General features: G+C 38.9%; 1 protein-coding gene across 3 annotated transcripts in view; it reads right to left on the reverse strand.

The window, feature by feature from the left end:
* Window positions 1-2,341: 2,341 nt before the first annotated feature.
* itga2b (integrin, alpha 2b) overlaps window positions 2,342-26,247 on the reverse strand; it is a 28,982-nt gene continuing 5,076 nt past the window's right edge. For 2 of the 3 annotated variants that reach the window (XM_017456562.3, XM_047162582.2), the window contains exons 4-30: window positions 25,843-26,008; window positions 25,641-25,690; window positions 25,370-25,415; window positions 23,728-23,850; window positions 23,512-23,556; window positions 23,340-23,383; window positions 23,159-23,224; window positions 22,174-22,226; window positions 21,663-21,874; window positions 17,619-17,798; window positions 16,934-16,979; window positions 16,381-16,482; window positions 13,901-13,956; window positions 13,334-13,485; window positions 11,251-11,355; window positions 11,077-11,144; window positions 10,830-10,977; window positions 10,081-10,173; window positions 9,851-9,930; window positions 9,606-9,686; window positions 9,140-9,245; window positions 6,806-6,958; window positions 5,862-5,990; window positions 3,869-3,982; window positions 3,477-3,578; window positions 3,254-3,376; window positions 2,342-3,096 (exon numbers count right to left, since the gene is read on the reverse strand). In XM_017456562.3, the coding sequence (XP_017312051.1) occupies window positions 2,980-3,096; window positions 3,254-3,376; window positions 3,477-3,578; window positions 3,869-3,982; window positions 5,862-5,990; window positions 6,806-6,958; window positions 9,140-9,245; window positions 9,606-9,686; window positions 9,851-9,930; window positions 10,081-10,173; window positions 10,830-10,977; window positions 11,077-11,144; window positions 11,251-11,355; window positions 13,334-13,485; window positions 13,901-13,956; window positions 16,381-16,482; window positions 16,934-16,979; window positions 17,619-17,798; window positions 21,663-21,874; window positions 22,174-22,226; window positions 23,159-23,224; window positions 23,340-23,383; window positions 23,512-23,556; window positions 23,728-23,850; window positions 25,370-25,415; window positions 25,641-25,690; window positions 25,843-26,008 (2,760 nt within the window). In that variant the 3' untranslated portion in view covers window positions 2,342-2,979. The remainder of the gene's footprint in view (window positions 3,097-3,253; window positions 3,377-3,476; window positions 3,579-3,868; window positions 3,983-5,861; window positions 5,991-6,805; window positions 6,959-9,139; window positions 9,246-9,605; window positions 9,687-9,850; window positions 9,931-10,080; window positions 10,174-10,829; window positions 10,978-11,076; window positions 11,145-11,250; window positions 11,356-13,333; window positions 13,486-13,900; window positions 13,957-16,380; window positions 16,483-16,933; window positions 16,980-17,618; window positions 17,799-21,662; window positions 21,875-22,173; window positions 22,227-23,158; window positions 23,225-23,339; window positions 23,384-23,511; window positions 23,557-23,727; window positions 23,851-25,369; window positions 25,416-25,640; window positions 25,691-25,842; window positions 26,009-26,247) is intronic. The other variant, XM_017456572.3, reaches the window with a different exon arrangement.

Consider the following 26,247-nt stretch of genomic DNA (forward strand, 5'->3'; position numbering starts at 1 on the left):
GAGGGAGGTTGTGCGCGCGCACACAGACGCAATCAGGCGCGCCCCCGTATTGGTGTGGAACCCGCACGCGCCCTCTGCTGTTACAAGTAAAGCTGTTATAAAGCCTGCACGTTATTATTCACGGAAACCCGAACAGCATTATTTGTTTATTTTTTTTTTTTTCTTTCTTTCTTGTTTTCACGTGATCACGACTTAATTTTCTCGTGATCTCCACATAACAAAGTAGTTGTTTTCTCGTGATATCGACATCAAAAAAAAAAAAAAAATATTCTGATGATCATTACTATTTCATCTATACTATCATCACAGCTATTTGTTTTCTGTGTACTCGAAAGAACATATTTTTCCTAAGAGGTCATGCATTAATTTTTTTTCTTTCATGTTTTCTCATGATCATTACTTATTTGTTTACTGTGTACTCCAAAGAACGTTTTTCCTAAGAGGTCATGCATTAATTTTTCTTTCTTTCTTTTTTTCTAGTGATCACGACTTGATTTATTCCTGACCTCAATACAAAGTTTTCTCGTGATATCGACATCAAAAATAGTTCTCTCATGATCACGACTTACCCCCCCCCCGCCCCCCGCCCCGCCCCCACAAACAACTACTATTATCTGTTTTGTTATTATATGATTGTTAATTAGTCACTTGAATTAAATTGATTTCATAACATAAAAAAACATGGCAATCCAAAAAGCATGAAAAGTCATACGTATGATTATGTTGTACTTATGAAACACTGTAGTGTCAGAGCAAAAATAATTGTAATAAATGTTAAGAAAAATTTGCTAGAAACTGTGGCCCAGACAGAAATATGACATTTAGTATAATCAGGAATCGTAAATATGCATTAATTGTATAGAGCACGCTAACACTAGAACACCAAATGCTTTCTGGATGCTGCAGATTGTTAAAATTGATACCAGCACTGTCTAATTATAGGCCCACTGGTTTAGTTTTTTTTTTGTTTGCACAGTTAAGGCCTTGCTGGCTTAAAGTCTTATTCCTCTTATATCAAAGTATTTTGATAGAACTAATGAATTATTTAGTTGCTACAGTGAAGTGAATCTGACCCACATGACAGGTGGTTTTAAGGGTTAATACAGCTTTAAATACAAATACTTGGAAAATTTTATATTATTTTATTTACATGTCATTCTGTGAGAGTTACTGTTACCATTCTGAAGTTGATTATTTTCCAGTAACAGCACATCCTGAAGTGTTTCATTCCTGTTATACCACATCAATCTGCCCACATGTAGCCTACTAGTTTTGCCTCTGACTCCAGACTCAAATACTAACTAAACATCTCCTCGCTGTCACGATTCGGAATTAGACGCGGGTGCAAATGCAGAATCAGTGAAACGTTTAATAAAAGTATCAAACAAATCTCCACACAAGACTGACATGAAAACAAGCACGAGCGTAACGTGGTATATGAGGACAGAACAAACAACGCAAGACAACCTTACAGTGCTCTGTGTGTGTGAGAGAGAATATGAGAGAGAGAGAATGTGAGAGAGAGAGAGAGAGAATGTGTGAGAGAAAATCTGAGAGAAAAAATCTGAGAGAGAGAATGTGAGAGAGAAAATCAGAGAGAGAGAGAGAGAGAGAGAGAGAGAGAAAATCTGAGAGAGAAAATCTGTGAGAGAGAAAAAAATCAGAGAGAGAATAAATCTGAGAGATAGAGAGAGAAAATCAGAGAGAGAGAGAGAATCTGAGAGAGAAAATCTGAGAGAGAGAATGTGTGAGAGAGAAAAAAATCTGAGAGAGAAAATCTGAGAGTGAATGTGAGAGACAAAATCTTAGAATGTGTGTGTGTGAGAGAGAGAATGTGAGAGAGAGAAAATCTGAGTGAGAGAGAGAGATAATGTGAGAGAGGAAATCTGAGAGAGAGAGAAAAAATCTGAGAGAGAATGTGTGAGAGAGAAAAAAATCTGAGAGAGAGAGAATCTGAGAGAAAAAATCTGAGAGAGACAGAATGTGTGAGAGAGTGCTGTGGCTGATGGGAAACGTAGTTTCTAGTCCTTCTAGGATTACATGACAGAACCTACCCCTTGAACAAGAGCCACACTGTGGGGTCGAGGCAGATCGACATCCTTAATGCTTAATGGGGCAGGGAGGGTGGGAAATGTTTTCCTCCTGGCTGGAAGGATCCTTCTGGATATACATCCTGAAGGAATACATCACGTCGAGCCATTCCTGATTAGCCTTGATCATGGAGCATCTCCCTTCCTTCTCCCACTGTGGGTTTTCCCTTTCAAAATAATCTGCTGCATCCATTTACTCTGTCTTGTGTTCTGTCACAATTTGGAATTAGAGGCGGATGCAAAGACAGAAGCTCAGTGAAACATTTAATGAAGTATCAAACAAGATGTAGGCTACATGAAACCAACCACAAGCATAACATAATACATGAAGACAGCACAAACACCGAAACACAACTATGCAGTGCTGAACGTGGTTATATATAGGCACAGTGCTAATGAGTTAAACGTGAAACAGGTGAATTAGGATATGTGACAAAGTATAGTGGCTGGTGGGGAACTTAGTTTCTAGTCTTTCTCAGATATTTCATGACACTCACAGACAATATCAATATAGCAACAATTACATAACGGTTACACATATTTTTCTGTTTATGTCTGTTTATGTAAAGTGTCCACCATACAGTACATGCACACATGTAAGTTATCAATATAAAAACATTTTAGAACGAGTGCACTGATATAAAACTGTAATTTGCCTTGAAGTCAGGTTTACTGTCAGAGCTACTTATATAGAAATTGAATTAACACATTTTGACCAATCAGAATTGAGAATTCAACAACACTGTGGTAAGCCTTTTTTTTTTTTTTTTTTTTTTTTTTTTTTTAAATAAAACATAAGAAAATGAAGGTGTTCACACACGTTTGAATAGCAGGACACACATTTTAAATGTACAATTTGGTATATACTTTGTATTTGTTGTAATAATTTTCAGGACTGGTCTTTTGGTGAGACATCTTCGTACTCTGATTGCTCTTCTTTCAGCTCATGAGTGGTCTCATCACCGTCATCATCAGTTGGTGGACGGTTGCGCTTGAAAAATCCCACCTGTTAAAGCGATATACTTTAGGATACCAGTGCAAGCTGTAGGACATTCGTATTTATAAAGGGATATGATGTTCGAATGTTTACTCTCCATATGTCATTACTGTGTGGCATCACAGCAATCACACGATGCCCTCTAGTGTTTACATCATGTATGTACCTTCCAGAAGATGATGCTCAGCAAAGCCAGGAGCAGGAGGCCAGCAATTACGGCCATCACAATCCACGACAGTGGCACGTCCACCTGGCCATCAGGATGCCTCCAAACCACACTGGTGTTTGTCTAACACAGAGCACAGGTGTTTTCTAATATTCTTTGTCCCATGATTGGGAAATCAGTTTGTCTTAACTGAAAATACGAATAGAGACTTTAAAATGCTTACCTCTGCTTGTCCACTAGGCAAGACATTTGGTTGGACCTTGGACAGCATGCTTACTACCTCATAGTGAGCAGTGGACAAGAGGACGTAATTCACATAAGGCCTCTGAAAATTAAGAAGAGGTAGAGAAGGAGAAAGAGTAATTCCAGACAAATTTAATGACTAATCCATTTGAAGGTATATTTACAATTAAAGATTTATTGTTTTTAATAACTTGATCAGCTATAATCAGCAGCCCAGACATGTATTAGAATAAGTGCATTAATTTGAACATGTGATTTTAATTACAGCTGGCACTATCATCAGAACAGCTTTTCTTAAAAAACAGAGAATTCAACAATCCTGAATCGAGATAGAAACCGAAGATGATGTGAAATTGCTTATAATTTTCTCACCTGTAAGAAACTATCAACCCACAAACGTGCCATCACTCTCACTATGGCTCTGGCATCTCTCTGTAGAGCTGGAGCCTCACAGGTGAACACCACACACGGATCAATGGAGCAATTCTGAACCGAGACAAAAAAATGTAGCTACTTACAGGATGTTACATAAGCAATTTTCACCTTCACTATTAATAAAGGTATACGATTATTCTACATACGATAGTTTACCTGCTCTTCTCAGAATTGCATTTAATGTAAGTTTAGGTTTTACAAATGTTCCTTCATTATTACAATTAACAAATCAAAGAGAGTACTGTATGTACCCATGATTGGCTAGTGCAACTGTGATTGACAGTGGAAAGAGAGTTTCTATCTCTCCACCTACAGAACAAGCCCAATTTTGCTCTCTTGGGCTCCTGGTCAGTGATGACTGTGGCATCATAGGGATTCAAACTTGCAATATTCAACCAATAGGGGACTGTATAAACTTTGTCAGGTCTCCTGCGGTTTGTGTTGGATTCTTGCAAATCTCTCTTCTGTGGGTTTTACTGTTGGTATTCCCTGAAACCCTTTAAAATGTTTTAAGACTTTTGTCTAGTTTTTTTTTTTTTTTTTTTTTTTTTTTTTTTTTTAAACGTGTGGGGCTTTACACACTTGGGAGGCTTTTGCCCAACCAGCGGCTTCTGCCCAAACCGAGGCTTCCTTCCAGTCAAAGCCGTCTACCCACCCAGGGACTTTGCCCAGCATGGAAAATTGGTCAACCATGACCTTTTGCCTAACATGAGATTTTGCCTATATGGGGCTTCTGTCCAATATAAGGCTGTGCCCATTGGGAGGCTCCTGTCCAAGCATGGGCTTCTGCCCAACCAGGGGCTTTTGTCCCATATAAGCTTTGCTCAGCAGCAGACTTTACCCTGTATGGGCTTTTGCCCAATCTGAGCTTATTTTGGCGATCAGGACCTTGCACGCAACATGGGGCAATGCTAAACAATGGGCTTCTGCTCCAGATAGGACTTTAGCCAGCAGAAAGCTCCACATTGGACTTTGCAGGCTTTAGCCACAGCTGGAGCTTTGCCCAGAAGCCGGCTAAAGCCTATCATGGGACTTTACGCAGAAGGACGCTTTTGCTTTTGCCCATAATGGTACATTGCCCAACAAGAGTTTCTGCCTCACATAAAGCTTTGCTCAGAAGCAGGTGTCTGGAGCTTTTCCTGGTTGGAATCTTTAATCCACCCATGGGATTTACCAAATCAGGGGTTTCTTCAGTACCAGACTGTACAATATGTCCACATAGGGGCTTTGATCAACAGGAGTCTTTGACAAACATGAAGTTTGGTTTGCAGGTTGCAATTTGACCCCACTTGAGTCTGCAGTTAGATACATGTGAAAACACATTATTTTAAATCTGAATAGAGTGACAATTTCTTTTTTTACTGTTTACTTTTTACAGTATACCGTTTATTATAATTTCTTTAACACGTGTCCTTAAGGGCTTGTGTACTTCTTTCACTCTAGTTGCACTCTTTTCACATTAAAATAGCAGCTGTAATGCATTTTTAAGCATCACATGGGCTCCCCTGAAAGGAACAGAAAATTGCAATATATTTACAAGCCAGATTAACATGGAAATAAGCACTCAATATAACCTTAAAAACAAATATAAGGCATCCACAGTTTAATCCACAATGTTTGGTATGCTACTGGTGCTGGAATTTAGATATTTTAGATGATAGCCCCCTCTGATGGTGTGGATTTGTAAATACACTTACTATAGTCATTCAAGAACGCAAAGTTGTGAAAACTTACAAGTTGAACAGTTGAGGGTTAAGAGCCTTGCTCAAGGCACAAGGTTATTTGGATACTGTTGACTTCCTAAACTTGTCATCTACCTCTCAAGATTTCTAACATTTAAACTCATGCACTGGTTATGCACTTATCTGGAAAACATCTCAATCAAACCTTTAGTTCCCAATGTGTTTGATGTAGATTAATAAGTTCTTACCACATGCACCGTCCTTCTATGATGATGCACAGGCTGTTGCTGTACCTCCAGCTCCTGCAGCTCCACCTCCCGTTTGTTAAAATGGTGAACAGGAGCCTCAGTAGTATTAATGAACTCTGGTCTCACAAGCTATGGATAAGAACAAGAGTGCAGGAAAGTATTAGCAAGAAACTGAGAACCTACAGAATTTTTGTGCACATGTTACAGATGTTCTAGCATACAGGGAATATATATATATATATATATATATATATATATATATATATATATATATATATATATATATATATAGTGATATGCCGAAAACATACTACACTGAGAAACAAAACCTTCATTGCATTACAGAATTGGACAGTGATGAGGATCACATACACTTCTGACATAAATTCAGCATTTAATTAAAAAAAAAAAACAAACAAAACTAAACTAAAAACAGTAACATAAGAGCAATATAATGAAAGTTTTGCTTTTCACTGTGGCACATTGTCCCCATGTCACTAATGAAAAGCAATGCCATTTGTCTATTGTACTGAACTTTTTTCACAGGTGTGATTGCTTTTCACTCTGGAATGGACTCATTACTATATATTCCAGTAATTTACAGTGTAAATTTACATTGTAATTATAAATAAGAACAACAAACTCTGTGTTTCTCAAAAAAAAGAAGAAAGAAAAAAAAAAGACAATATCACCCCAATGTAAAACATGTTTGGATATCAAGATATAATATTCATATAAAGTATGATACAAATTGGAAAAAATATAAATATGTGTATGTCAGAATATGCAAACGTAGCTATATAAACCTTTCATAAATATTACTACTGAGTTATAAACGGATTTATATTATAAACCTGAAATTATAATGAGTAGAAAATATCTGCATTAAATGGAAATGTGTGAGCCATATACTGAAGACTATGGCCAGTAGGTGGCACTCTCACCTGAAATGGATCGATCTGGGAAGGGTCTGTGTTGCATGTCAGGAGTTCCTCTGAAGCGTTGCTGAACACATAGAGCACATAAGAGCCATTCTGCTGTACTGGGAAATGGAGCACCAGTTTGGCATTGACTGCACTCGGCCCTTTATTCCTTAACTGACAGCACAAAGGAAGATGTGTAAAATTCTTGATTAGATGAACTACAGTAAATCATAATGAGACAAGGAGTTGGGCATGTGCGATTCCTGAGAGCTATAACACACCCACAAACACTCACTCACACACACACACACACACACACACACACACACACACACAATTAGCACATATCAACATCAACAACACTTAGCATTAACTTATCCAAAAGGCAGAATCTTTTTTTTTCTTTTTTTTTTTTCTTAGCACATTCAACTAGGCAGGAAGCTGGAGTCAGACTTTCAATTCTGAATAGAAAGGTTCCTTAAGGAATAAGATAAGATAAGATAAGATAAGATAAGATAAGATAAGATAAGATATTGATCCCCCATAGGGGAAATTCAAATTTAACCAGCATTTCAAGGGTCTTCATTACATGTGATGTTAAGTCCTGACAGTCCTGAAGTCATTGAAAGCACTGGGACATCCTTTCTTGAGCACAGGGTCAATGCAGGATGTCTTCCAGATCTTTGGTATCTTCTTCAGCCTTAGGGAGAGGTTAAAAAGATGCTGGAACATTCCTGCCAGCTCTGCACTCATTTTAAGCACCCTTGGATTGATGTTGTCAGGTCCTCTGACCTTGTTAATCTGGGTCTTAATGAGCCATCGTGTCACCTGGCTGGTCATGATTGTGATGACCGGGGTGGTTGAAGATATGGTGGGGGTGGGGATATGGGGAGAGGGTGATGGTGGTGGTAATGCTGTCTTACTGGGTGTAGGATGTATATTGATGTCATTCTCTGTCTTTGCATTGTCTGCTGGTGAGAAGAGGCGGGCTGTGAATAGTCATGAATACTTATGAATAGTCATAAGTAGAACCACTTCTCTTAAAGAAGCACGTGAAAAACTGACATGTGATGTCAAACAGTTGCACCTCAATATGGTTTTCTCAAAGTCCTAGCCGATACATGTTGACAATTTGTGGTTGATTGAAACCCATTATAGTTAGAATCCATGTGTGGAAACAACCTATTTTGCCTATATAATCACCCAGTGGCTTTATAGTTTACATTTATGGCATTTGGCAGACAAATCTTCCAGAGCAACTTATAGTATCTCATTTATACAACTGAGCAGTTGAGGGTTAAGGGCCATGCTCAAGGGTCCAGCAGTGCCAGCTTGGCAATGACCTTCAGATCAGAAGTGCACTGACTTACCCACTAAGCTACCACTTGCTACTTTATGCAACCTTTGTTGCATTGAAAAAGGTTCACAGTAGAACGTGACAAATCTATAGGGTTTCTAAACTCTTGGTGAAAAAATTATAGTGTAGTACTGTAAATGTCACTCTGGAAGTTTTCCTAAAGGTTCAATATAGAATCTTACAATTGACTGAGAAAGGGTTTAAATTGCACCTCTATATTAGGAAGATAAGTGACTATCTTTACTATCCAAAGACCCACTGAAGAGTCATGCTTTTCTGAGAGGACTCTTCCTAAAATATTCTGCTGTAGGGCTCTCCATAGAACAATTAAGGAAGCGACAAAACAAAGAAACCTTTAGCGTGCCCCTTGGAACTTCTTTTCCTAACTTCTTTTCCTTTTCCTGTATGGCAGTCGTGGAGCAGTAAAGGGTTAGGAGGCTTTATGGCACAATGATAATCTGCCAGTGCTTGGTATTGAACTGACAACCACAGCGTCACTGCTATAGAATGTTTACTACAAAGCTACTACCACATCTTAAATCTATTTTGTTAACATTTGAACATGAATTCATCCATTTATCTTCAGTAACCACTTTAATCCTGGTCTGGTGTTCGGTGGATTTGGAACATATCCCAAGAACAATGGGCGTAATGCGAGAATACAATTCAGATGAGATGCCAGTCTAAAACAGGCCACAATGCACACAGACATTCACACACTCATTCACTCCTAGCCAATCTACCTTCTATTATGTTTTTGTGAGGAGAGCAGAGACTGTAGAACCCAGAGGAAACTTTGGATATTGGGAAAATGTGTGAAACATCACACAGACAGTAACTCAAGCTCAGGATTGACACATGAACATGATAAATGATCGTAGATACCGTATTTTATATTTTATGGTTTTGAAGTTCTTGGTGGTGACAATAAACAGCCATGCAAAACCGAACAGATTTACCACAAGGAAAATGTTATTGTACTGCAAGTTCTGTGACACCTCATAAACATGCTCTACAACGGGGCCCACATCCTCCAAATTCTTGATGAAATCTTTTGATTCCCATTCAGCAATTGGCATGACGAACTCGTAAGGAGAGGAGACTCTGCAATTAAATAGAAAAAATATAATGCTCATGATTTAAATTTATCTGCCTGCCTTTCTTTAATAAAAGCTGTTATCTGCACTTGCATCCATCTTAACCTCCATTATGTGACACAAAATATGCTTGACAAGATTATTTTTCTTTTTACACAAAAAATAAGACTAATTTCCCAGAAAAGGCTTTTTTACATTCTTGAAATTCCATTTTTTGCAGTGCACTTGTGCAGTGAGTATCCTACCTTGAGCAACAATGCTAGGTGGTTTGCAGGTATTGTGAATATATAACAACAACAACAACAAAAAGACCAAAAATTCTGCCATCTTACTTGAGGAACAACAGGTTAAAACTAAGCTCACTCACCCCCGCATCTCAAGCAAAGCCACAGCCTGAACTTGGATCTTCACTTCCACTGCGTTGCTGTCTGGGTTATGACTGTTCTTGCTAACAATTAATGAAGGTGAACAAGAACAAACATTCAAACAATGTTGCTATAATCTTTGAAAATTTAATAAGCAACTCAATTTCAAGTTAACAGACTACTTTGAAGTAAGATAATTAATATGAAGGGTCTTCCAAGCAACATGTTGAATAAAGAATGTTCTTGCCTTTTAATTTGTAAATGGAAGGACACATGGGTCTCGACCTCCTCCAGCCCTGTCATGCTGAAGTACAGGCCAGCCATGATCTACAATAGAGTTCAAAGAGACACAAAAGCATGGGATAGAAAGGTCCATTAAGTGAAGTGTGTGTGTGTGTATGCTGGAATGATTGGGGGGGGGGGGGGGGCGCATCTAATGTGTAAACATGTAAGCATCATGCAGAGCTCCGTTTTCACCTTCTGTTTAGATTTCATTGGGTTCCCCAGATCACACACCACGATGACAGAGACATTATCTTTCTTTGGACCACAAAGAAGATGACTATAGCCCTGCAAAATGAGCCAAAATATCAGAACATAACCATGTTTGCTGTGTTTACAGGTTTTATAGGATGTTTACAGGAGATCAGCCCACTTTGGCTTGACTAAAAACATGCATAATTGTAGCCATCTAATGAGCATTAATGGAAGGAGTCTCCAGTGTTGGTAATTTGTAACAGTTAGAGGTAAGGCTTTTCCTTTAAGTTTTCTGACAGAGAAATTCTTCAGGATGGACGGCTTTGTGGCTTCTCAGTAATATGAAAAGCTACTGTTCACTTTGTCTTATTCACTTAAAGAGAGAGAAAAAGAGTGCTTGCTGAGGGAGCAACTGTTTATAGCTGTTATAACACAAGTGATAACAGGATTAACAATAAAACACTGGTTTCAAAATCCAAAACCCCAAACAGAACTTATGCATCTATTTAATTTGACAATTTTTAAAATATGCCAGCAGGTCAAAATGATAGTTATAAGCATTTCACAGTAAATGAGCAAAAATCATTAGTATTGAGTTGACAAAATGTGGAAGATATGGCATGTCTCCAGGAGCTCAAAAACAAAATAACAATTAAATAAGCCATTTCTCTGTGAGTATATTTAATCATTGATGTACAGATAAGTGCATTTCAAGCATGCGAGTTTAGCATGAGAGAAACAGTCCTCACCTCCTCATTAATTAGCACACCCTGGTAGTGTGTTTGAGGTGGAAGATGGACATACAGTTCTGTCTCATACGCTCCTTCACCATGATTCTCAGCAGTGATGATCAGGAGAGCTGGGTTCTCGTCCCCAATAAGGAGAGGATCTGTGCGCCTGTCAGAGTAGAATAGAAGGAATAAAACAAGCATAACTTCCACTATGGCAAAAAACAAAGTAATAGTTTTTTCATATAAAAGAGGCTCTAATACTTACGCCTTGGCTGAAAGCTTCAAATCAGGGATGCAGATGTTATCATCACCGCAGTCAAGAACAATCTGTGTCTATGTTTATACATCAAGAGAAAAATAAAAAGTAAGAGATAGCACATTTTTTATTGTTACTAAAGTAAGAAGAAAATTTCTTTGCTGTTAGACTCATATTGCCTACCTGGCCAACTGCAACATTTTGTCCATGTAACATTGCTTCATGGGTATTGGCTAGGCTATAGATCAGTGAGATGAAGATAGGGCTCAGCTTGTCCTTGAACTCTGACTAAAGTTGTACAAAGAAGAGATACATAAAGAGACTGTATGCTGATGTGAAAGACTCAAATCAAATCAGACTGGTTTAAATATTAAGGTTCTAATGAACACCAAAATAGACATTATTCATGAATTCATTGTGACAAGGTTTCTTTTTAAATAAACACATTTCTTTTCCACAAGGCCCAACTAATCTTTCAAGATTCAATGGAAATACAAGTTTTGAAGACTCCTGTTACATCTTCAATGGAATAAAGCCCTTACTATAACTCATTTTAATTATAATACAATCATGCACAGTCGCAGAGATGTGTTGCTGATCATATCACTTAAAACCTCTCTGGGTTAAGAATGAACTGGAATAGCTCTTGAGTGAACAGAATGAACAGAAAAGCAGTTAACCTATCATCAAGAGTTTGAATCCAGATGATGCCATGTCCATGGCTGGGACTCAAGAGAAAAATTTTTTGTCCATGCTCCCTGGGTGATACTGATGGAATTACTCTGTCTCCCCTGTCAATCACATAAGCACTAGCCAATTATTGGCATCTGTGTGAGCATGTAGGTGGAACAGGGTAGATAGCACCTTCCTCCGAGTGTGTTATGCTGCCTTGTGATGCAGCATGAGCAGCAGAAGTTGGCTTTACGTGTCTCGGAGGAAGAGGAAGAATTTTGGAGAATTTTTTTGTTGCTGTTGTTTTAAGGATGGGCTATCATGTTTGACTTTTGGATTCCTGACTTTTTGGACCATAGGCTACAGTATGTACATTCCTGACTTTAGCTTGTAGAAACAAGTCAATGACTACATTGTTTTTAGCAACACAGATATCACTGTACCCCCACATCCTGTGTTATAAGTACTCAGCACTATCAGTATGGTAGTGCAACAGACACAGGAAATGAAAATAATTTGCAGTGCAATGCTGTCAAAACATTTCTGTTGTCTAAACTGACATGTCCTGCTAATATACAGTATATATAGATATGATGAACTCTTCCAGAACAAGGAATATTTAATGTCTAGGTAAACACTCTAAGAGCACTAGTGAAACTTGATTGAAAAGTTGAAATATTTGCATGATTTTCTTAGTATTTGGTATGTCCCCTTTTTGTTTTAATGACAATGTGCACTCGAGTTGTAATGGACTGCAAGTTAAAACTTGATCATAAAGTTTTGATCAAATCCATAAGAGTGTTGTCTAAACACATGCTTCAGTAGAAGAGATTAGGCGTGAGGAAAATCTGACCTTTTGTACAAAGCAGTTAACATGGTCAATATCACAAAATATTAAATATTCAAGTTATTGAACATTTACTTTCTTTGTTTTAGATATTTAAAAATTCTAAAAACTTCTGCGTATTTCCAATTTTAAATGAAAAAAGGAAAGATTTTCTATGTGGTCTCACACTTTTGGACCCTACTGTTGGTCAATATTAATTTAGTCCCAATGAACACCTGGATACTGCAGAATTGACCTTTTAAGAACTGCTACTGTAATCATAAATACTGTCATATACTCATCCTAGGACCTCTATTCACAATATGCTCACTTAACATTAGAACATCCTCTCAACACATAACACTGTTTGCCTTCGCTCTTCTACAATTGTACAGTATATGCTAAAAATTTATAAGCCCACTATCCAGTGTCAGCTACAAGAGCCTGGTTCCTTTCAAGGTTTCACCCTCAAATCGTCTCAGGGAGTTTTTCCTTACCACTGTCGATTCTGGATTGTTCATTAAAAATCTAAATGTATGTCTATATTTCTTTGAAGCTGCTTTGTAGCAAAGTCTATTGCACTATACAAAAAAAAATCTAATTAATATCTTCGGTACACTTAGTGGGTCACATGTTTTGTAATCTTGAACTTTGTAATCTGTAAACAGTTTCTGACACAAAAATATTTGAACACAATGAGCAAGATGAAATCACTAGATTGGAAAAAACCTCACATGAATTCAATTGGATATGTTGGTAGAAACCTACCAGTAAGTATGCGGTGAGGTTCTTACAAAATGTTCCTTTATCTCTGCTAACGGTGAGCTGAAAATGGCTGTATGGCTGTTGAGACTCCAGCAGGAAGGTCCGTCTTGCCACATTTGACTTCAGTTTATCCAGCTGGAGCTCCGCATTCAACACTGGAGGGAGGCAATTTACGATGAAATTGAATAAGACCTGAATACAGTAGTGAAATCTGCTGCAAAGTTTTTAGTATAATTAAACTAACTAGTTGCTTGGCTAGGTAGAATTATGGAAAAGCAAGCTGTTACTGTATATTTAAGTATTATGACAATTGACAGGTAGCAGTATCATTAAAGCTAATACTGCTATAACAGTACTAATATTAAGATCAGTGAATTTCTTACAGTAAATAAAAATGACTGAATATGATATAAGATACTCTATTAGTGCTGTAACCAGAACTTCTCCTACAGTCATCAAGAGTTTTATTTCATCCCTAACTAGCCACATCTGCTTTCAACTTAGTATTATAATTTATTCTGCAGGAAGCTAGAGTTACAGGAGCGGGACAATACAACAAAACATTCTTACCAATCTCCTCTGGTATTTTGTACCCAGACACACTAATGCACAGCCTGATAGTAAAGCTGAAAGAAGAAAACGAGACAAAATTGCAATGGGCAGATTGGGAAGGCTTATTATATCATTATATTCTCCAACTTTGATTATGTAAATGAGCCTAACAATACCAGAGTTATACATTTTGTCTCTCTTGTCTAATATATATGTACAGTGAGGGAAAAAAGTATTTGATCCCCTGCTGATTTTGTACGTTTGCCCACTGACAAAGAAATGATCATTCTATAATTTTAATGGTAGATTTATTTGAACAGTAAGAGACAGAATAACAACAAAAAAATCCAGAAAAACGCATGTCAAAAATGTTATAAATTGATTTGCATTTTAATGAGGAAAATATGTATTTGACCCCTCTGCAAAACATGACTTAGTACTTGGTGGCAAAACCCTTGTTGGCAATCACAGAGGTCACATCTTTCTTGTAGTTGGCCACCAGGTTTGCACACATCTCAGGAGGGATTTTGTCCCACTCCTCTTTACAGATCTTCTCCAAGTCATTAAGGTTTCGAGGCTGACGTTTGGCAACTCGAATCTTCAGCTCCCTCCACAGATTTTCTATGGGATTAAGGTCTGGAGACTGGCTAGGCCACTCCAGGACCTTAATGTGCTTCTTCTTGAGCCACTACTTTGTTGCCATGGCTGTGTGTTTTGGGTCATTGTAATGCTGGATTTCCCATCCACGACCCATTTTCAATGCCCTGCCTGAGGGAAGGAGGTTCTCACTCAAGATTTGACGATACATGGCCCTGTCCATCGTCCCTTTGATGCGGTGAAGTTGTCCTGTCCCCTTAGCAGAAAAACACCCCCAAAGCATAATGTTTCCACCTCCATGTTTGATGGTGGGGATGGTGTTCTTGGAGTCATAGGCAGCATTCCTTCTCCTCTGAACACAGCGAGTTGAGTTGATGCCAAAGAGCTCCATTTTGGTCTCATCTGACCACAACACTTTCACCCAGTTGTCCTCTGAATCATTCAAATGTTCATTGGCAAACTTCAGACGGGCATGTATATGTGCTTTCTTGAGCAGGGGGACCTTGCGTGCACTGCAGGATTTCAGTCCTTGTGTATTTCCTGTCCTAGTCCCAGTCGTAGTGTGTTACCAATTGTTTTCTTGGTGACTATGGTCCCAGCTGCCTTGAGATCATTGATACGATCCTCCCGTGCAACAGTGGTTCCTCACTGTTCTCATGATCACTGCAAGTCCATGAGGTGAGATCTTGCATGGAGCCCCAGGCCGAGGGAGACTGACTGTTCTTTTGTGTTTCTTCCATTTGCGAATAATCGCACCAACTGTTGTCACCTTCTCACCAAGCTGCTTGGCAATGGTCCTGTAGCCCATTCCAGACTTGTGTAGGTCTACAGTCTTGTCCCTGACATCCTTGGAGAGCTCTTTGGTCTTGGCCATGGTGGAGAGTTTGGAATCTGATTGATTGATTGCTTCTGTGGACAGGTGTCTTTTATACAGGTAACAAGCTGAGACTAGGAGCACTCCCTTTAAGAGTGTGCTCCTAATCTCAGCTCGTTACCTGTATAAAAGACACCTGGGAGACAGAAATCTTTCTGATTGAGAGGGGGTCAAATACTTATTTCCCTCATTAAAATGCAAATCAATTTATAACATTTTTGACATGCGTTTTTCTGGATTTTCTTGTTGTTATTCTGTCTCTCACTGTTCAAATAAATCTACCATTAATTTATAGACTGATCATTTCTTTGTCAGTGGGCAAACACACAAAATCAGCAGGGGATCAAATACTTCTTTCCCTCACTGTACAGAGTGGTTAGCAATTAATCAGTCCATACAGGATTTTTTTTTTTTTTTTTTTACTGTTGCGGAAGAAAATGCTTGATTTTGCTGCAGCTTTTTTCAAAGTGTCTTTTTTCACAGTGATGTTTGTTAGTAAATGAGATCTTTTAGCTGATCATGATCGACGCACATGAATCAAAGGGGGCTTTGGCTGAGTACATGTTCTGATGATGTCACATGATGTGTCTTGGCCCAAATCTAGAGAAAATCTGCTGTGATTCAGAAAACTGGTAAGCTCCTGTGAATATTGCGGAGGTTCTTTGATTTTGCGTTAAGTTCTGCGATCGCAAAATCACTAAATCCTGGAGGGACTGTTTAATCCCTCATGCATAAGCAGACAGTACACTTTTTTTTTGTTCTATTCCCACTCTTGATACACAGAACTGCAAAGCTAAATGCTGAATATGCTAGGTACATGGACTGGGAGCTAGAACAGGACAGCACATGGGTTCCTGGTATGGACTGGCAAAATGGCTGGCAAAGAATACGTTCAATATGCAAATGTTTGGAGCATTCTACATCAATATCAACACAATCTGTTAAAAAAAAAAAAAAAAAAAAAAAAAAAAAACCCTTCAGATGCAGAGAGGCTAAATGTCCATTTCAATATGTACTAAATCCTTACCAGGAGATGGGATTGCCATGCAGCTGACATAATTTTTCATCAGGCTGTAGGAAATCAGGTAGAAAGGAAAGCTGGGCTTTGGTCCCCACTACAGCTTTTGACCTGGTAAAGACACACACACATGTTTGTTTTACTTTCCTTATGAGGACCTTTCCATGACGTAACTATTTATTAATTTCTTTAGTAACCACTTTATCCTTGTCAGGGTTGTGGAGAATATAGAGTCTATCCCAGGAACACTGTGAGGAGCGAGAATTCACTCTGGATATCAGACCATATCAGGGCAGCACACATACACACACACACACACACACACACACACACACACACAAAACTCACACCTGGGGGCAATTTATCACAGCCAATCCACCTAGCTGCATGTTTTTCTGGAGGTAGGAGAAAACTGAAGTACATGAGGGAAACCCCATGGATATGGGGAGACTATGTACAGAATGTAATGGCATAATTACTAATACAGATAATTAATGCTTTGCCTGTGCATAAAAATAGTCCTAACCTTTTTGGCTTTTTTATTTAATTTTTTCCCCCTTACCTGTATACAGCCACTTTATCTGCTCCCCATGCACCAACAATAACATCTGCAGGGCAAAGAAAGCCAAAGTGAAAAGCTAGACAAAACAGTTAAATCTTAACAAAACAACTTCAGCCTAGTTTGTTTTTATAAGTAAACAAGTATGTCTAATGGATGGCTCTTCGCCATCTCTCAGGTATAGCACTCCAGAGACAAAGATGCTGTCTGTGAGAAAGCATTGTCATGTCCATTGCCAACCCAAGAGTCACGGCTAAGGGTCATGGTCTATTCTAATGCTTGCCTCTTTTCCACCAGTTGCTCAAACTATCACCCATCTCCCACAAGACAGATGGAAACAAGCTTTTCATGGAAGCTGCATTAAGCTGTGATTTTGAACTTGTGTGACTTCTGAAGCATTTGACCTTAAGTAGAGGACTCAACTGTAGTAAAGTACAGTGACTGATTCTAGTCGTGATGCTCAAGCTTGATGGTTGAATAGCATTGGAAAATATAAGGAGGTACACTGGACTCTAATCTGGACTAGATTAAGACAAAAGTTTCCTTACAGGAGCATAATTTGCTGAAAATACACTGACATGTGAAGTCAAGACAAGAGAAGGAAATGGATGGTTATCATTTAATTTTGAGGAACCCGAAATCAGCTTATTATTTAGACAAATTTATGGTGAAAGATAAGAATAGAAACCTGGATATCCATTGTTGTCGATGTCTGTTCCTCCTCTTATGCTAAAACCGAATGCTGATGCAAGAGACTGGAAAGGGCTCTTGATGACTTGCACATACTGTGGTTTCAAACCATCACTCTGTCCCATATAGATGAACACCACACCCCCTTCACCAGTGCCTGGTGCCCCCACGGCCACATCTGCAATCAGATAATTTCAGTTATTTTGTGTTTTTGAGGTTGAGCTTTCACTTAAGACAGAGATTCCCAAACTTTTCCAGGGCAAGGCCCCCCAAATGGCATTAACAGTTGACTGAGGCCCCCCTTTTGCAAGATGTCTTTAAAACACATTAAAAATACAGACTTCTGAAGATATCCTCCTTTTTTTAATTATTAATAATTAAATTTTAACATCTTTACATTACATTAGGAATTGATTGTATGTGTGTGTGGTTGTCTGAGAGTGAGAAAGAGAAAACATACTAGTTTGCGGGATGGGCACACCAAATTGTTGAGGCCCCCCCCCGGCGGCCCCCACTTTGAAAACCACTTACTTAAGACACCTTAAAAAAATGACTTTTAACGCTGCTTGTCCAATACCCAAAATAATGTGTCTGAAGAGGAAAAAATTAGCTGCTGGAATACCAAATGAATTGTGAAGGCCATTCAAAGTTGTATTTGTGCAGAGCAAGGTTTTTAACCTAAAAATCGTCTGGGTTATTCATGTAACCCTGGTCCCTGAGAAGGGAACGAGACATTGCATGAGCTTCACGCTGTGGGAGACGGAACTCGCGCGTGTCCGGTATCTGAAGTCTGTGTAAATTCATGCCTATTTATAGGCCTGCTGTGGTCAGGTGATGTGGAATAACACGCGTCGTGTGACTATAAAACAGCACCTGTAAATCACGTCCTCAGCTTCTCTTTGTCTGAAGCACAAACACAATTTATAGGCATACCCCGCTATGACAAAGCTATGCAACATCTTGTTGCATCTTACTTCTGTAACCCAGACGTCCACTTTCAAATGGAACTCAATGTTGTGTGAGCTTCACACTGTGCAAATCAGTATAACCACTCCATAATACTGAGTATGATGTCATACTGGTATGTCACAGAGGCTCCATCAATAGGGGCATGGCTGGCCGAAATGGCGGCTACATAGACCCTAATTGTAGAAGGAGCCAACCATACTATCTCCGTGAACCATATACAAGCTGGCCAATAAGGCCAAACTGTAATACTGAATGAATGTGTGCAGCGTAGACCACCCCGCCACAGTACACACATTCTGTAAGGGTACCCCTTAGATAAAGCCTTTGAGGAGGCGACTCCCTAATGGAATGAGCCCATCTGGCCAGAGGCGTAGCGAGATTGCACATCTCATAAGCAACAGAGGTTGCTTCCACTATCCAAATAGATATGAGTTGCTTTGATGCAGCATCACCTCTACTGTCACTGCCAAGCTGACCAGCAACTGCTCTAACTTATGCCACTGGTTGGAGCAGTGGACATAAGCACAAGAAGCCTTCACTGAAAACAGTAGGTGCAATCTTCCCCATTCTGTTATATGGAATGGAGAAAGGGAGAAAGCCTACAACACTACCATCTGGGAAACAGATGTAGGCACTTAGGAATTATCTGGCCTAAGATACAGGAAGCCCTTGGCTAATCCAGGGGCAAAGTCAAGGCAGCAGTGGCAACAGATGTCAGGGCCAGCCAAAAGAGCCACATTTAGGGTCAGAGCTTCTCTGAAGCTGATTCTAAGGGCTCAAATGGGGCGCTTGACAAACCTCCTCGGACCACAGAAGGTCCCAGGAAGGTATGCGTGTTCTGCAGATGGGACTCAGCTGTCTGACTCCATGCATAAAAATCAAAGTTAGAGGATGTTGCCCAACAGAGGCTTCCTCAACAGGATGTCTGCCCCCACAGTCCAGTTGCCTGGAAAATACATTGCACTCACTGACAAAACATCCCCCCTGCCAGAGGAGAGTTAGTTGAGCCTGCCTGAACATGGGGCATGACCATATTCCTCCCTAGTGGTTGATATGAGACTAGTGCTGTATTGTCTAGCACATGGTGACGTCTCAACTAAGGAGAAGAATTTCAGTGCTAGGAGTCCGGCCCACACCTCTAGATGATTTATATGCCCCACTATATGAGGATTGCTCCAGAGACCATGAGGGAGGTGTCTGACATTACCATCTCAAAATAAGAGATGCCCCTAGAGTCTGACCAGAGACTAGCAACCTCCAACTTCTGAGAGCAGGTAGGCATTGCTGTGTGACACTGAATATTCTCAGGGGTTTTGTCCTCAGATGAAACTCCCGACCTTCAGCCACCACTGAACGGTCTCATATGCAATTAACCCAAAGGTATGATGCTGCCATAAACCCCAACAGTTTCCATAGAGACTGGGATGCCCAGACCTAACTAAACCTTGCTCAATGTTGATAGGATTGCCCCACGTGTGTTGGGGATAGACACACCCTCATCGTATTTGAATCCCATATAACCCCTAGAAAAGTTGCTCTCGATTGGAGAAGCAACTTTCCCTGAGGTTCAACCTGAGTTCGGCCAAGCAATGAACTAGACCTGGAACCTTTTCTATAGCGGACAGAACCCATGGAGACACATTTTGCAGTTGTTTCCATGCTGCCAGATGGTCTTTATTGACATTAACTTTAACTTTCCACACTTGGAGTGTTGGAGGGAAAGCATCAGATTTTCGTTGCCCTATGAAAGCCCGATGACCAGAGAAAACTGGGAGCTATCTGCCCTAACAATCTCTCATCCCCTGATACCTTCCTCCACAGTCCCTCAGGACCACTTCTTTTTGCCTTTTCAACACTGCTATTGTATGCAGATACCGGCCATGTGCAAGGGTGCTTCCCACAGGGTGAAACTTACGCAACGTTGACTTCCCTTTGAAAGGGAACAAATGTTTATCCTCTTATTATTCCTGTGAGCATTGTAATAATTGTAATATGCAATGGTAATTGATGAATATTAACATTCTGTTAAGTGGTGCCTTTTCTATAGGGGCATGTGGAGCAGAACCATGGCATATATATCAGCTCTTCAACAAGTGTTTCAAGTCTTCATTCTCAAATATTTAAAATTGTGTTGAAATAATAATTATGTCTTTTGAGTGACGAACAACATTTTTTTTTTTGCATTTTTCAAATATAAATTTTGGTGATCAATGATTTGCTGGCCTTTATAGATGTTGTATAATAGAGCAACAGTGTACTGACTGCACAATTAGAATTATTATTATTATTATAGTGGTCAAAATTGGAACTGCACGAAGTGCTAGTGGAGGCCCGGTGGGTCAGGAAAAACACTGTCTCATGCTTGCTCTATAAATATTGTCAGTGGAGAAGGAGGAGCGGCTGCCAAGGCCGTATTTTTCACATCAAGTTGGGGTAGTCTGAAAATACTCAATAACCACCAACATCTTGATTTATTGCTAATAATATGAATTCATTCTAATAAATTTCCACAAACAAAGGCAAAGTGTAAGTGCAGACAGTATGCACTATTGTAAGATATATTTCAAAGATTGGGAGAGGGAAAGGGTAATTATGGAGTGGTTAATGGGGATGTATCGGAAATGCATGTGCATGATGGTGACCTTGATTACCACAAAGGATACGAAACAGATGAAAAATGTGTCTTAGTTTTCCACAGTGCAAATTTTAATGCTAGTTTCAGGTCTTTTCTGATATGTTATTTGAGATGTGGTTGGGCTGGAAATTTTGTTGAAAGCTGGAAAAAACACCTGCTGTACTGAACACAGTTGAATAAAGGTATGCCTAAAACCACTCAAAACAAGCTGCTAGACTGTCTGATATATGTATGTAGGTTGTTTACTCTCAACTTCCTTTTACTCTAAAAATGCACTATCTTATAGCAGTCAAGTGTATCTAGTGTAATAGCCTCTTGACTTAATTTTGTTTGCTGTCCTTATTCATATCTCCCTGTCCCACGAAAATCTATGGTCACAAGCTGCTGCTCTCTACTATGCACATTTTCAGTGCCGTACAGCTAGCAGTAGCTCCTTACCATTGTAGCCATCATGGTTGATATCTCCCAAAGGAGCGATAGTGATGCCAAAGCGTCCGTAAGGGTGAGTGCCTGATAAGGTCTGCTCAGGCTTTGGGGAGAAGCGGTAACCTTCCTTCTGCAGGTAAACGTACACCTGGCCCACCTCGCGCAGCTTATGTGTGGACAAGTGCTCCATGAAGAGAGGCGCACCAACTAGGATATCATCCCTCCTGAACCAGCACACGATTGCACAAGTACTGAGTGAATATTACCATCCAGTGACAAAAGATATCTTCAAATCAATTACGTAAGTAAATATGATGATATAACAGAGTTTTGTTCCTTTAAACATAATCCATTACTTACATACAGCATACTTATTTATTACATTAATGATTAATTGATCAAATAACGAATACAACATCTATATCTTGCTGTTCAAGTATTGCATGCAAAATTTATGTTAAATAATATATTATTATAATAATATAATATATTATTTATGAGTTATTGCTGACATGTCATTTACCTATCACCATTTATGTCAGTCACAGCAATACAATGGCCAAAATAGGAAGCTACCTGTGGAGGACAAGCACATATTCTGGGAATTTAACTTTCACAAAAGAACAAAGAAATTTTTGTATGGCATGTGGTATGGGTAGAGAACCCAGAGGAAACCTTGAGGAATGGGGAGAACATGCAAACTTCATGCCGCACACAGTGCAGAGGCAGGATTTGAGCCCCCAACCCTGGAGGTGTGAAGGTAATATATACGTATATATATATATATATATATATATATATATATATATATATATATATATATATATATATATATATATGTATACACATGGATGTTCTCCCTGTGCTTCGGGGGTTTCCTCCAGGTACTCCAGTTTACTCTCCATGCGTTGTAGGCTGATTGGCATTACTAAATTATGTGTGTGTGTAATATATATATATATATATATATATATAGTATCTCACAAAAGTGAGTACACCCCTCACATTTTTGTAAATATTTTATTTATCTTTTAATGTGACAACACTGAAGAAATGACACTTTGCTACAATGTAAAGTAGTGAGTGTAAGTAGCCAAGTAGCCATTTTCCCTCCCAGGTGTCATGTGACTTGTTAGTGTTACAAGGTCTCAGGTGTGAATGGGGAGCAGGTGTGTTAAATTTGGTGTCATCGCTCTCACACTCCCTCATACTGGTCAATGGAAGTTCAACATGGCACCGCATGGCAAAGAACTCTCTGAGGATCTGAAAAAAAGAATTGTTGCTCTACATATGCTCTACATATGCAGTTATTTTGAGGGGACAGCAAATTTACACTGTTACACAAGGTGTACACTCACTACTTTACATTGTAGCAAAGTGTCATTTCTTCAGTGTTGTCACATGAAAAGATATAATCAAATATTTACAAAAATGTGAGGTGTGTACTCACTTTTGTGAGATACTGTGTATATAACTGACAACAAACGCAATACACAGGGGTTGCTCACTTGAGAGCCCTTTAAAGATGTCATGATTCTGGGGTACATTTGTGAAGCTCCATCAAAGATTTTGACCTCCAAAAAAAGAAAGTCAGGACATAACCATTGTAGCAATGCACACAATTAGGCATTATGTTTATAATAATTATTGGGAAAAATTTGAAATCTGAACTAAAGGGAGTATGCTTACAGAACCAGCTGAGTTTAGGTCAAGTGGGAGGCTGGCGACATAGTCTAGAAGCAAAAGCAAAATCACCAAACAGCTTCTTGGATGTCACAGGCACATTTATAACTGCCAATGGACAGCTTACTGTGAAGAAGGTAATGGCTCCTAAAGCACATTTCTTAATACTAGTCCATACCTGAGATGTTGTCAGCATTGAAATGACCTATTGCCACAGAGAAGCCTGGGAAATAAATATAGAAACAACTTGCTACTAAAACAATGGAATTTATTGAAACTTTAGTTTCAGTAAATGCAGCAAAGTAGTACTAATGGGTCATTAATGGAATATTACACTGTTGTCATTTTGTAAATAAAAGTAAACAATAACACATTTTTTTGTTTGATGTCTTACCCAGATAAATGTCATAATTGTCTGATGTCTCAAGTGATGTTTTCTCTTGTGGCACACTGTGAACTGGAGTAAAGGTCCTGCCACTGTACATGATGTTTTGGAGAGGTGCAGTAATGATCTGACCTGAAACACAATCTGGCACTTTTAGCATACTATGCTCAAGTCTATAAATATGGGGATTAAAGTGAGTTTTAAATTTTATTTTGGATCATGTCTTAGTTCATAGAACATGGCCAGATCAGTCTGAGAACTGTTATACAGTGTTGAAAAGTTAAAATAATTTTTATTCTTCTGATGTTCATTCTTCTGGGTTTAACATCACACATTTATGTCTGATTACAATTATATTTAGATAGCATTTACAGTCCAGCAGCCAGCTGCACCAGTTCAATGTAGGTTATAATGTAAGTCACGATGTAAAGTCAATCCTACACCATATGCTGAAAGTACAGGGTGTCCCAAAAGTCTCCACACAGGAAAAATTAACAATTTTTAGCAAAATGTCTTCCAAAATTTTTCATACATATTGGACCCAATTTGGACGTTTTCACTTAGGGGTGTACTCACTTTTGTTGCCAGCGGTTTCGATATTAATGGTGTGTTGATTTATTTTGAGGGGACAGCAAATGTACACTGTTACTCAAGCTGTACACTCACTACTTTACATTGTAGCAAAGTGCCATTTCTTCAGTGTTGTCACATTAAAAGATATAATAAAATATTTACAAAAATGTGAGGGGTGTACTAACTTTTGTGAGATACTGTCTATATATATTTTTTCTTTTCTTCAGATAGCCTTTAAGAATGCCTTTGGCATTCCCTCATGGCTTCTTGGCTGGATCAGGGAAGCTGTTGTAAGGTTGTGATGGACTTTAACAGGAAACATGGCAAGCACATCACACACAACACTGTTGCCAAACTTAACAAATTCAAAAAGACTGGAGGTGTTGCGGACCAACCGAGAAGTGGACATCCACAACATCCACTGACAAAGGCACAACCGACATAATGCTGGCAAACATAGTCTCCTATGCATGGAGACTTGTATGGAGAAACCCTAGTTACACCCTGTTATGCTGATGCACCACATACACTTAAGGCACGTAGTAACTACACGTGTCTATAGCAATCACTGATTAAATCTAGTATCATAATCACTGGGCAATCATTAACTCAATAATTCTATATAAACAGGAAAAACTACATCCGCTATCAAACAGCAGGGAAGCTTTTAGATGTGGTCTTTCACGGGTCTGTCTCTCAAGTTAGCCATATTAACAAAATCTAAATAGATTGTACTATACTGGCTCAAATTATCCATCTCATATTTCAGCAAGGTGTCCATGTCCGGTGATCACAGCCCATAAATACTCTAAAATTCTAATACTCCTCGCAAATGGAAATTAATTTAATTTGGACTGGTAGTGTACATTTTAAGTTATAAGATATGCTAGGTTAAAACTAACTTGGTGTTAATTTTAGTAGTCTGTAAAGTCAAATATAGTGGCATTTTTACATTCAAACTAGGCTACAAGGGAGCTTATGTTCTACTGGTACAAACAGATGCAGATGCTTTTTTGCACAAATTAGTTTCTCACGTCATCTGAGACATCTGCCTCTGAAATGTATTTAAAATTTTTACCTTGGAAGAAGAAGCCTCCAGGAGCGCCAAGGACCACTCTACCATCCTAAAGCATTAAAGAAAAGAGGAAAGCTGTATTGAATCATGAATTTCACAAGTAGTCCTGTCATTTACTTTTATAAATCCATCAAACTTGAATTGTACTAGAACTGTAAAATTGACCTAACGATATCAAGGACATCAAGTCTTCATAGAGTAAATTCATGAAATTATTCACTCGAAATCTTCTTCTAGAAAACCAGTGTATTCTTCAGTAGGATTGGTACAGTACCTCAGAGATGTCTGAGCTAAATCCTGCTTCACAGTAGCGTCTGTCTCGGTCTGAAAAAGAAGAAAGAACAATTGGTTGTTCTTGGAAATATGGAATGAAGTATGTTGTATAGTTTGTGATATGAGTTTCATTTGGTCCCATGAAAACAAATGACACAAGGTGGTAACCCAATAATATTGGTCTGATTTAAACATGTACTTACAATGTTTTCTTTGTGCATAAGTATTCTCCACCTCATATCCCCTACAGGGGGCATAGTTTGCTAACTCTCCAGTTAGCACATTTAGAAGCTGACAGTTTCCCACTGGCGTGTTCATGGCCTCATCTTTGTACTGAAACACATTCCAGTGGAATAATGGAGCACAGGCCTGTTTGGAAAACAACAACAACAACAACAACAACAACAACAAAAACCCCTACAGATTAATGATACATACTATATGGCTAAACATTTTTGAACACCTGAGACCCATATGTGGGTCTTCTCTAAAAGGTTGCCACAAAGTTGGAAGCACAAAATTGTATAGGATGTCTTTGTATGCTGTAACATTAAAGTTTCTGTTCACTGGAACTACAAACCTGTTTCAGCATGACAATGCTTTTGAGT

The sequence above is a fragment of the Ictalurus punctatus genome, chromosome 2 (assembly GCF_001660625.3).
Source record: "Ictalurus punctatus breed USDA103 chromosome 2, Coco_2.0, whole genome shotgun sequence".
Taxonomy (NCBI): Eukaryota; Metazoa; Chordata; class Actinopteri; order Siluriformes; family Ictaluridae; genus Ictalurus; species Ictalurus punctatus.